Source organism: Canis lupus, chromosome 36 (genome assembly GCF_003254725.2).
Source record: "Canis lupus dingo isolate Sandy chromosome 36, ASM325472v2, whole genome shotgun sequence".
Classification (NCBI taxonomy): domain Eukaryota; kingdom Metazoa; phylum Chordata; class Mammalia; order Carnivora; family Canidae; genus Canis; species Canis lupus.
The window spans coordinates 6,253,487-6,266,333 of NC_064278.1; the positions used below are offsets into that span (position 1 = coordinate 6,253,487).

Genomic DNA, 12,847 nt, shown 5'->3' on the forward strand with positions numbered 1-12,847 from the left:
CAGGTGTCTCTGGAACAGTGTGCAAAGGCTCCCGGAGGGGTCGTCTTAACAAAGTGGTGATGATGAGGAAGGTAGCACTGATAAAGCCAGAAATCCATCCCACATTCTGCTCTGAAGTGGAGTCCAATCGAAGTTTGGGCACTAGTACTTCCTAAAGAGCAGAAGAAAACATAATTAAGGAAGGGAGAGAGGGAAGGAGGGAGGGAAACCATTAAGTGATGGAGTTGAGATACACACATAGTTCCACCTTTTTTTCTTTAAAAACAACTTCAGGTGCTTTGAAATAGATTGACACTGTGTTTTAAAACTTAAGTTGGACTTGCGGTTCAGTTAAAAAAAATACTGTTTTATTTTGGTTTGTGGTTCATGGTTCATTGAAGTCTGTATGAAATATGATTTGATTCACCCAAATCCTATAACAGTAGAGATAGGGGGGTATAAATTATACAAGAGCCACATCTTCACAAGTACAACCACCTGAGCATTTACTGCATGCCAGACACATGCCCAGGATCTGAGAGTCCTCCAAGCAGTCCTCCCTACAAGGTAACATCCTGGAAATATTCCACCTTCAAGATATTGAACCAGGATTTTCCTCTCACATTTCTCCTTTCCTCACTCCCAGAGACTTCTCTTTATCTTCTCATAACTTGCATGCCCTTCCCTGTTCCCAAAGTTCATTCTCCCTCTTCATTTCACCTGTCTCCTCCTCCTTCCTAACAAGGAGACTCAATCTTTACACTTATTCATCTTAGCAATACCAAATCCTCTTTACCCAGATTCTCTCCCTCCATTTATTGCTGGAAAAGAGTCAAAATAATCTGTCAATTGAGACCATTGAAGTCCCAGGGGCCCTCACCATTGCTCAGTCATCTTTTTATTCATCTCAATTTGAATCCTTACCAAACTCCCAAAAGCAATTATTCCAAATCTTTTGTCATGTTCTTTAAGCCTAGAATTACAACCCTGCCCCGTTTGGGTTTTGTTTTCTGTTTTTTGTTTTCAGTTTTTAAAGATGACCTAGCCTCTTTACTGAAATGTAAGCTTTCAAGAGACTGAGCTTCTCTGCTCTTCCTACTTCTCCCTGATGTTCCTAGCATAACCGTCCTCCTCCTTCCAGTATCACTGACAGAAACTCACTGAGCTCCCCTTCCTGTAAGACTAACTGCCTCAATCTTTCTTAAAATAAAGGCCTATTTCCAACTTCTCCTTCTGTTTTCTATTACCTTGTTCTACCCTATGTCCATAGTCAGATACTAACATAATCTTGCCTCAAGGCTGTCCGAAGACACTCTCCTTCAGACACCTGATTTCTTTAAAGACACACCCCTCCTCACTGATTCCCTCCTTAAATCCTCTGGAATGTGCTTTCTATGACCCATATCCCCGCCTTTCCCCCTTCCCTGCCCCACCACACACATACTACTCTATTGAAACTCCTGTTTCAAAGGCTTTCAAAGACCTCCCAATGGATTCTTCCAATAGCCTTTACTCAGCCTTTGTCTCTCCTGATCTCCAGGAAGCATGTAGCAGTGCTGACCATGTTTTCTTGAAGTTTTGTTCTTCTTGGGCTTCTGTGACACTCTGCACTTCCCCCACATTTTGCCATTTCTTCCCCCTTCCCTTGACCAAAGGCTCATCTTCCTCCTTCCCACTAAAGAACCTGTCTTTCCCTCGGCCTCTTTACGACACATTATCTCTTCCTCTGGAATAGTTCAACCTATTCCCAATGCTCCAACTCCCATGTTTCCAAAGGCTCTGAGCGTGGTGCCCGCAGCTCCAGTTCTGCCTGGGAAGGGTAGTAATGTGTGGTTCATGTAGCCAGGTGAAAATGGCCAAACCAAGCTCACTGCCTTTCCGCAGAAATTTTTAGTGTGGGAGGATGAATACTCTCCAACCCTACCCACCCATCTTCCATACACCTGTTGAACTGGGTGATCTTTTAACAAAACGAATCCACTTGTTACACACTAGAAAGTATAGACGACCACATCATTTAGATGACATGTACTACCAAGAAAAAGACTTCCTGTATAAGTGCTCCACTCCAAAGAATGTGGGGATCCAGGCCAAACATGAAAATCCATGCACCCATGTGACAGAGCCTCTATACTGATTTTAGGGCAACCCCAAGGAAGCAGTAAAAAAATGTTTATAACCATCTGCTAGATGCAAAGTGAGTTCTGACGGTGGTTGGTGCTGTGGACGCTTCTAGCCCTGCAGGCTGGACGACTCTTTCCTAATGAGACCGACTTGCATATGGAAGGGCCTTTTGCATCCTTGGTGCCTAAACACTGAGCATCAGCAGAATTTAGCACCCCGTCCCCCCAGTTTATTTTAACACATAAAAAATGTAGAAAATCCCTGTATCAGATCTCCTTGCTGCTGAACCCAGAACAAGCAAGGCTGTGCTAACTTTTTATTTCCCTAGTCATCTAAAACTAGAAACCTAGGACACTCTTTTACTAAACCACCCTCCCCACCCCACACCCCACCCCCGCCCTCCATCCAGTCATCAGTCAAATCTTGTCAATGCTTTGTGTAGGATCTTAAATCCATCTCCTCTAATACATCTGCACTGCCGTTACTCCTCTTACAGCTTTATTTCAACTGGGCACCACCTTCAACACTAGGGTTCTCTTATCCAGTCATTCGAACAAGCTGGGCCCTATCCCCGCTGCCCTCCGACATCTCTACCCTACAGTCTGGCTAACCTGCATTACTCACTCTTCCCCTAATAAAGCCCATGCTTTCTATCTTCAAATCTTTGCTGTAATATCCCTTCTGCCTGAAATGTCACCTTCCATGATGTAACCAACGATCCCATCTCCTGAGGTAGAAATCTGGCATCATCTTTAAGTCCTCTGTCTCCTTCCACATGTGGTCATAAAGTCTTTTGGAAGACACAGATCCCGTTGGCACACTGACTGGTGAAAGCTGGGAGCCTCTCCCCAGGAAAGAGCTAATATGTGCAACATTTTACATACTATTTTAGAGGCTTTACGTACTCAAATGTCTGTAAAATTGGGTTGTTCCTCTTGTCCACAATTTAACTGCCTTATTTTGGGTCCTCACTATCTCACAGCTGTTTTAAGAGCTAGCTTAGTGATTTCCCTGCCCAGCCTCCCCTCTGATGAGCGGCAGTGTATCCCAGGCTTACTGCAGGCCACCAGCTTACTTCCTACAGGATGGCTGTTCCCAAAACCACCTAACTTATGTCACACACTCAGTAGCTATTTTATTCAATGTTTTGGAGTCTGTTAAACTTTCAGTTAAACAGAAGAACATATCCACTGTTGGTCTGATGCATCTGACCTACAAAAGTGAGAATAGAGAGAGAAAGTAAAGACAAAGTCATTTCTAGAATCTTTCACTGGGTAGGACTGGTTTGATCATAAATGGTCTTCCAAAAGGGCCATTTTTAGGCAGTTCCCTGAGGGAGGGAGAGACAGATCTTGTCTTAGAACAGAGCTGAAAGGAAAGTCTAGGTGATGGGAATGACACGAAGGAAAAAATGCAGCGGAATAACCTGAGCGAGTCCCAAACATGAAGCTGCGTATCTGCGCCCAACCTACATACGCAGCAGTGAAAACAATGAGACTTGAGCAGATTTTGTAAAGTGACGCATCAGCTAACAACACAGTAAGAACCCAACACGGCAACACTGCTTTCCTTCCTCGTGCTCTCTGCCCCCACCTCTTCCTTCCTCCCCCAGGCTCTCTCCTCCTCTCCCTCGGCCTTGTAGCCTCAGCTGCATCCAAAACTCCCCTGATGGACTGAAAATCCCCCTGGGTTACACAGCAACAACGGCTTCTAAAGTGCTGACATTATCTGCACAGTGTCTTTCTTACAGAAACCTCATGTTCCATTATAAATTAAAGACGCCTGTAAAGAAGCCACACCTCCCACTCCACTGCCCTTTCAAAAAGCTAACACTGAAAAGGAAGTCTGCCATGAAGACAGTCATGAGTATTCATAAAAAAAATAAATCCAAAGGATTCCGACATAAGTAGTAGAACAGTGTCCGTTTTTCACATCTAATGTGGAAATTAAACGGGGAGGATTTATCTGTCCATCAGACAGCTGTATTTAAGTGCAGCTCTGAGGCAGACGAAGACAGAGACAATAGTGGTCGATTCTTTAGTATTTAGGATAGCTACTTTCTTGCAAAGTAATCCAAAATATGAAATTTCACATACAGAGCTACAATTTCCCCCTACTGACTCATGTAGATATAAACTGGTATCCCCCAAAATGTCTTAGAAACAGTTTTAAAACATCAAAACATAGAAGACCTGTTTGATCTTGAATAAAATAGGAAAATACTAAGTTCATAAGTATGAAAACCATCCATCAGCAATAGGTGATTTCCAAAAAGACAGTATTAAGAACAGAAAGTCATAAAGAACAGGAAAGGACATCTCCAAGCTCAGGCACAGAAACAAGTCGTGCCTAACTGCTACTTGCTGAAATTCTCAATGACACAAATTTCTTGAATGTTCACAATTTTTAGACATTAAAATAATATGATTTTCTAAATTTTTTCACTTCATTTTGATCTTGACAACCAAAGAACTATATATTTGTTGTGGGAAGCAAGAAAGACTGGAAGGTCGAAAAAAATGTAAACAATCCCTAAAAATAAGTCACTCGTGATTCTACCTACCAACAGAGGAAAATATTTGTTAATATTTTGGCAATTTTCCTCCAGTCCTTTTTTTTAAATGCATTTTTGATACTGTAGTGTATGCACAATTAACAAGTATAATCTTCCCTAGTTTACACTACACTGTTTTGAAATTCCGTACACTTAAGTAAGTAGAATCAAAATACAATTCTATTTATTAGGGTAGCACTCTGTATCACACCAAGTTTTGTTGTCACTGCTGCCACTTACTAAGTGCTAACAACAGCTATATTGATTCATTTCTTGAACACAGAATTCGGTTTGTTCCACTGAATTTTTTCACCTGTCTTTACTCCAGAAAAAGCTTGCTTCCTTCCTCATGGCCTATCCTATTTCAAAATTTACTAAGCTTTTAGAATGTATGAAGCAAAGCATTCTCTACAGATGCGAGATTAAGAAACAAACACCCACCAAACACCTACAGATGTCCAAGAACAAAAATAATAATAATAGTAATGTTTATTTTTCCTGAGTAATGCAAAGACGGCGCCTTTGAAAACCAAATATACAAACAAGACAAAGGAAAGAATTCAGGAAATCATCGTGCATCTACACTAATAATCAAATCTGTCTGTTTTCAAGCAAATTAAAAGGTAGAAATTCTCATTGGTAAGAGTGATCAATGCTCTTTTTTTCCTTCTCCGAGCATGTGTTTGCGTAAAACAGAGAGGACTGAGAAAGGCTCTTTCCCCAAAGAGAAGGCAATGCAATCTCTGTTAATAAGAGGCTGATACAAGAATAATTGTTTTGAAATATGGTGGAACGTACTTTTCAACTTTCTGGTTCTTCCTCTCTCTCTTCCAGGGGTTGAGAGTCTCATCTTCCAGCTCCAGGGCCTTAACCCATCAGGAGGCTGCCCTCACATTCTAAACATAGTCTACTCTCAGGCTGTGTCAAGGTCTCCCAGGATCACACAGAGCCTCCCAGGACCACCCACTGTTGCTTGCTCTGTGGGGACATTAATAATAGTAGCATCTCAGAAGGACTGCCAGCAACAACCCTGTGCAATGGGCACTATTGTCTTTCCTTAAAAAAAAAACAACAAGGTTTTGGCAGGTTGGTGAAAAGCATGCAAGTAAGTGGTAGAGGCCAAACCTAAGTCAGGGTCTTTCAATTAGCTTGAGTGAAGGTTAAAAGAAGCTAGTGTGAAATCTGCATTATCAGGGTTCAAGGTATATACCAGGAGGCAGTATTTTAGTGGAAGAAGCAGGAAAAAGACGGTTTATAATTATGATTTTTTTTTATAACTAGTTTTAGAAAGCAAACTGGGTTCCTGGGAGATGGGGTTGCTGGATTGAGCGAATAAAAATTATACAGTAGCACACGGTATTTGGGACGTACCTATATAAAGCATTATTCATTGCTTATCTGAATTTCAAATTTAACTTGGCATCCTGCATGTTACCTGACAACCCTAGAGTAAAGGCCTTTATGAAACAAACAAAAAACACTAATAAATTACCGAGCTACGCTTCCCAAAGCTGCAATCTGGGACGCTCTGTGTGCCACGTGTCTTCGGGAGGCCAAGTAAAGGGAAGTGTAGCGAAGCTCCAGCTGTTCTTAGCTGCTCTTCCTTCTCTTTTTCCTGGTAGCAGACCCAACCCTTGATGTCAGAGACCTAGCTTTCACCAACTAGGCCATTTAAATTCGCGGCTTCAAAGTTCCTGACCCTTCTCTCCTTTATATGGATGTTGTGAAGATGAAATATACTTGAGGTTGGGAAGGAATATCATCCATGTGTCTTTAAATACTTATTTTTGGTGGACTGCTTTAGAGATACGTTCTCAGAAACCTGGGCAGAACGGATTCCCCCGGCCCCTGGCCCCACCACCAAGAACGGGCTTGGAAAGGACTGGCCAATATGGGGTGAGCCCAGCTGACAGCAGCCTCAAAAAGGAAGAAAGAACAAAAACTAGAAATGTGCTCAAAACCTGAAGTGCACTACAGAAAATGGAGTGAGTTGCCAAAAGGGTTACCCAGCAAGAAAAAGGGGGTGATCACAGATGGGGAATTCTATACTTTTCAAGTGGCCACGGCTACATATTTAAAGTACCGTTCCTTAATTCATAAACACTACTCACTTACCAACACACTGAGATAGCTTCATGTAAAAACAAAAAACAAAAAACAAAACAAAACAAAAAAAACAATATGACCTTACTTATGCAGACCAATTTAGTTTTCTGTTACCTCCCCTAAACTCCCAGTCTCTGTGGCCTGAGTATGCTTACCTTCATCTAAAAACAACAAATTGGGAGTAGCTCACAGTGTTCATTTAAATATTTCTAGGCACAACTTTAATCTTCAAACTTAACAAAACCCAATCTACTACACATCGATTGCTGTGAACAGAAAGTGCTTGAAGAGGATTAATCAACAGCTTTGTATGTCATCCTCCAACAAGGCCAAACACTGAATCACTGTGGGATTCTTCACGTGCAGCTACACCCAGTTAATCTTTAAGAAAGCAGCAAACTATGTAAATCTACTTAAACTGGGGAGATAAGTACTTCACTCATCAAAAGTTAGCAACATTTAACAAGTACAGCTATTAGCTGGCAATATCATTTGTAAAGAAAAAGGCAGACACAGGCGCACGCGCACACACACACACACACCCCCGAAAATTCTTGCATTCACTCCTCTACCAGAAAAGGCCCCACTGCAAACCACTAGGGCATAGAGCAAGAAAGGAATTGCTACATGCCACAATTTGTAAAAACCAAATTATATAACATAACTGAGTCAAGTGCCCAGAGAAAGCAGTTCTAAAATGGACGTCAGAAAGCATGGAAAAAAGAGGCTAATAAAAGAATTCAAAGAAAAATGGAAATATTTGTTTTCTGTACTTAAAGCATTTTTCTTCTTTTGAAACACAATAAAATATGTTGATAACTACAGAAGTCCTGATAAATGGTTTCTGTTTCGGTTGGAGGGGCGTTTTCACACACTCAGACCCGGTTTATGCTTAAGGAGTACCATGCATTTGAAAGTCACGGTCAACAATAATAGGATGCACATACTTCTCCACTGAGGCTTGAACAAACAATCTTTGTCTAGATACTACCTACTGGGTTATCACCTCACTCAAAAGTGTCTCACTTTGACCTGAGCCAAGCAGGTGTATTTCTAATGTGCTCACAGGCCTGTGATGCAGGAAAATCCTGTTTATCCGAGATGATGCCAGAGATCAGTGCTCTTTGATGCCCTGGACATACGTTGTGCAGGGGCAGGAGGGGGCCAGGCACCACCTACCTCTGCTTTAACTGCAACTGGCTGACTCTTATGCATGTAAAACACAAAGTCTTAAAAAAAAAAAAAGAGTCTACAATCATCTACTGAAGTAATACTTTGGCTTTCAAATATCACGAACCCATCATCCGTATCATCCATTTATTTCACCTTCACTTCCAATCTCACAACCTCCACCCTTTCCCTTCACAAAAAACAAAACAAAACGAAAACAAAAACAAACTCCTCAGAAGGTAGAGGAATCCCTAGACTAGACTTTGGAGAAGAGAAAGACAATGGGCAGTGATGCGGATGAGGTCCGAACGAGTTTCCGTTGAGATATGCATGTAAGTAGGCAGCTAGCTGCAACTGTGATAGTTTTAAGAGCTTAACTCCCAGGGTCCAAATCCCAGCTCCGCACTTTGGGTTGTACAGACTGGGCAAGTGACTTCACCTAGGTCTAGTTTTCTCAAAAGGAAAGGAGATCTTATCACCTGTCTCACAGGACTGTCCAGATGACTAAAATTAGTTAATCCATCTAAAGCACTTAGAACATGGACCAGTAGGCAGTAAGTAAGGCGCTCAGTGACGGTTAGCTACTAGGAATACATATCCGTAAAAAAACAGGAATCTCCTTCCTCCAAAGGTGACTTTTAGGTATTCCTCACACTCAGTTTTTCCTTCAGGCAAATTATCGCAATCAGCTCTAAGAGCGGCTTATAGATTTGTAGATTAAAATCAAATCACATTATACACCTAAAGTTTACCTATTCTTTCATCAAAATGAGCAAATTAATATGAACCGAAAGGTGCAAGCTTAGTATCACAAAGTCTTCTAGAAAGCATTAATTAGACTTCCCGTTCAGACTAAGCCAGGATGAGATCACAAAGTCACTCATGGTAACCAGGTCCCCACGCTGGAAGTGTGCTTTCCCAGTGAATGGCTAAATACTAACAAAAGAAGCCTTTGACTCAAATACCACTGGTACCCGGGGTCTTGTGTCAGTATAATGCCTACACATTCATTTCTTTCTTTGCCTATAGAAAAAAGAAAGTCTGTTTGTTTTTCTGATTCAGTCAGCCCTTTTAGTCTCTGAATCTAAGGAGAGCCCAGTGAAAAGAAGAGCATCTTATCAGCGTGCTCCAGACCAGCAGGCTGTCCCCCTCCACACACAAAACCTCCAGCCCCTCACAGCAAAAGGGCCTCGCCCTCAGAGCCTTTTCCCCATTTCAGAGCTAACACCCCGCCGGGTTTTGACAACAAATAAATGAATACACAAGGCCTTTACATAATTAGCCATCTTTTCAGGTAGAGAGAGGTGGGTGGAAGAGGAGGGTTCAGGAGAAGAATATTTATTGTAAATTGGCATCACTGATGAAGTTGATGTAAGTGTGTTGGATCCGAGGGCATTTATTTTAAATGAGGCCATAGGAAGTGAGTTTAGAGATGCCTGGTTTAAAATCTAGACAATTTTAGCAGACAAGCCAGAAACGCAGATTTTTCCCCCCATGGGAAAAAGGAAAAAAAAAAAAAAAAGAGCTTTTTTACTTAAGCCAGCTAAAAGTTGCACTGACTTGGCCAGCAAGGGCACACAGACCAGGATGTGTTTACTGCCTTTTCAAGGGAAAGCTAACGAGTAAAAGAACCAAGGGCCAGAAAACAATACTTTCTGACACTGTCACTGTTTGACCAAATTAGCCCTACTCTCAGATATGCTTATGCTAAGACATACCCCCCCCCCATCAAATGACTTTGAGAACAAAAAGGAGTAAATATAATCAATAAGCCTGTGAACGTCTTTGGGAAAGCCACCGGGCATCACTGTCATCTGTCACGATCCTAACAGAGCTACGGTCTGCATCGAAGGACAGAGTCCGCTTGTATCATTATTGGGATAATAACTTAATTGATTTGTCTCCGTGGCTAAGGATGCAGACAAGGGATCTGCCGTGGAAGAAAAATATCTGCGATCGTGTTTTTGTTTTCTCAACAAGCATCTTGCCGCTGACCTCTAAATCAGTTTAACCTTTTCCAAACAGACCTGCACATTTTTTACATAATTTGGAGCCAGGTCCTGTTGCTGCTGCTGCTGCTGAAGGGCTCTGCGAGATTTATCACAACATGGCTTCAGTAACCTTCTTTTAAAAACAAAGATGAAAAAAACAAAACAAAACAAAACAAAAGGCCGAAACTACAGGCTCCCAGCTCCGCTCCTTCTCCCGGCAGGGGATTTCGCTCTCAGCACCAAAGTGCCTTTGGAGTTCAATCTGCTAAAAAATGTATGAAACGGCATTGAAATAGGGAAAGGCACGCGTATGACTCAGGCTTCTCCAGGTCGCTGTGCAACTAGGATGTCAAAGGGCTTCCCTGTGCTTCTGAAAACTGAAAACCTTGAGAAAGTGACAGAAGTTCCTGTTTCGTCTGCCTCCCTCCCTCCCTCCCTCCCTCCCTTAATATATATGCGGGGGGGGGGGGGTGCGCGGCCCGGCACGGCGGGTCTTCCGGGTGCGCGGAGCGGCGGGCAGGTCGGTCCAGGTCGAGCGCAGCCGGCGATCGCATCGTCTGCACACAAAGGTTTCGGGGGGGGGGACCCCAAACTTGTTGCGGGGCTGCGGCAGCCCCCGCGCACCCCCCCCCGCGTCCCGCCCCGCGCGGCCGGCGGGCACCGGGCTCCCCCGCGCTCCCCCGGGCTCCCCCGGGCTCCCCCGCGCTCCCCCGCGCTCCCCCGCCGCGCTCCCCGCCCGGCCGTCCCCGCGGGCCGCCGCCCCCGAGCAAGGTCGCCGCCCAGCCTGCGCCCCGGGGCCGCGGCGTCGGGCCGGGCGGCCGCCTCACCTGCTTGCGGTAGGGCGTCCTGCAGCTGCTGCTGCCCCCGGGGTTCCCGCTGCTGCTGGGGAAGATCATCGCGGCGGCGGCGGCGGCGGCGGCGGCGGGCGGCGGGCGCGGGGCAGCCTCGCCGGAGGGGGAGGGCGCAGGAACTCGGGGAACTCCCTCTCGCCGCGCGGCGGCGGCCGGCGGGGGCTGCAGCTCGGCCGCTCCTCCTCCGCCCTCGGCCTCGGGACTCGCCTACGAGCGCGGCGCGGCGGCGGGCGGCGGGAGGGCAGCTCGGGCGGCCGCCGCCCTGCGTGCCATGGACGGGAGCTCGCCGCCGACGAGCAGCGCCGCCGCGTCCCTCCTCCCGCGGCCGCAACCACCGCCCCGAGAGCGCGCCGGCCGGGGAGGGAGGCGGGCGGGGGGGCGGGGAGGCGGCCGCGCCCCGCCCCGCCCCGAGAGCGCCCCGCCCCGCCCCGCGCCCCCCGCCTCCCCGCGCCCCCCCACCCCGGCCCCCCGCCCCGCCCCGCCCCGCCCCGCCCCGCCCCGCCCCGCGCCGCGCCGCGCCGCGCCCAGGCCCGCCCGCGCCTCCCTCCCCGCCCGCCCCCGGGCGCCGCAGCCCCGCGCCCCGCCCCGCGCGCCCCGCAGGCCACGGCCAGGGCCCCCCGGAGCGCCCCCGCCCCCGCCCCCGCCCCCGCCCCGACTACCGGCCCACGGAGCAGCTCCCGGCAGACCTCGGGAGCCCACCTTCCCCCACCACGACGCTGACACTTTAACCTCGGGAAGCGGGGCCCACGCGCCCCAGCTCCCCGGGGCGAGCACTCGGGAAAGTTCTGAGTCGGCTGCCGGGCCGGAGTTGGCCAGCCTCGCTTCAGACTCCAAGAGCGGGCCCCTCGGCGGCCATGGGTGGGCTGGTAACCCCCCCACGCTGCAGGGGTGCAGGCCGCCTCTGGGAATTGTTCGATGCCACCCAATGTGTTCTGCCGAAGGCGCACAGAAACGCCAAAAGGGGACAAAGGGAGGAAGCAGCCTCCTTTGTTCCCCAGTTGAAACTACGGAGGGCGCCTCCAGATGCCCCCTTTTCTTGGTCACTTTCAAGCTGCTGTACGAAGCCTAGAACCTCGCAGAAGGCTCCACGGCAAGTCCCACAGGCAGAGCCCACGGCCCCGGGGGGCCACTGAGGCAGGCCTGCCATCCCTCACGCTGGCCTGCCCAGCTGTACTACGGGGACAATCACAGCAGCTCGCCCCCCGGCCCCCGGCCCCCGGCCCCCCGCCCCCGGCCCGGCCTCTGACACCTTGGAGACAGCCATCTGCCCTGATCAGGAAAAACCCTAACTCCTCTCAGAAGTGAAGACACTCCACCTCCAGCTGCCATAAGGAAAACAAAGTGTCCCCTAGGGTCTTCCAGGGAAGCTGTGGCTATTTGATCTCAGGGTTGGGAGTTTGAGCCCCATGTTGGGTGTAGAGATCACTAAAAAAAAAATAATAATAGTAAACTTAAAAAGCTGTATCTATTCAAAGGTTTTTCCAGCAGCAAAGAACGGAGAATGTTCATCTCCGATAACCTGCTTGTGACTAAGTGAGTCACCTCCATATTCCAAAATGCTCCCAACATTCTCCAGCAAAAGTGATGAAAACTAGCAAGTCTCACCTATTTAAAAACAGCAACATATACACAAAATATACTAATTCCTAATTCTTTCCATTGAAAGCAAAAAGCAGCAGCAGCAAAGGAACTTATTCTAGGCACGGTACTAGGTACACCGTGGACAAGTTAAGAACTGGCTGGAATAAAATTCGCAGAAACATATCTGTCTTTTAAAGTGATTTAAATAAACAGTCCAACTAACATTCAGTTGCATGCTGATATTATATATATGCTACAACTATTTCCTACCAGTCCATGGATTTACAATTGTTTCGGCTGCCACTTTGCTATCTGCTGTCACTAGGGCGCTTTACTACAAGTTATCAACCACAAGTATAAAAATACAAGGTGTTAAGTAGAACTGTTCAAGCTATAGGTACCTTTTCCTGAGAAATTAATGCCCCAGCAGTTCAGACCTATCATCTGTGGAAAAAATTCCAGGTACAACCTCAGTGGTCAAGACTGGTCCC

The 12,847-nt window shown here is 46.7% G+C and overlaps 1 protein-coding gene across 15 annotated transcripts in view; it reads right to left on the bottom strand.

The window, feature by feature from the left end:
* The window catches only part of RBMS1 (RNA binding motif single stranded interacting protein 1), a 214,109-nt gene that overhangs the window by 120,239 nt on the left and 81,023 nt on the right, over nucleotides 1-12,847 (bottom strand). For 2 of the 15 annotated variants that reach the window (XM_025471078.3, XM_025471083.3), the window contains exon 1: nucleotides 10,752-11,118. The exons of 8 other annotated variants lie outside the window; for them this stretch is intronic. In XM_025471078.3, coding sequence (XP_025326863.1) covers nucleotides 10,752-10,820 — 69 coding nt within the window. In that variant the 5' untranslated portion in view covers nucleotides 10,821-11,118. Of the gene's footprint in view, nucleotides 1-10,751; nucleotides 11,119-12,847 lie in introns of those variants that run through there. 5 more of the 15 variants (XM_049106321.1, XM_049106320.1, XM_049106324.1 and 2 more) reach the window with 3 other exon arrangements.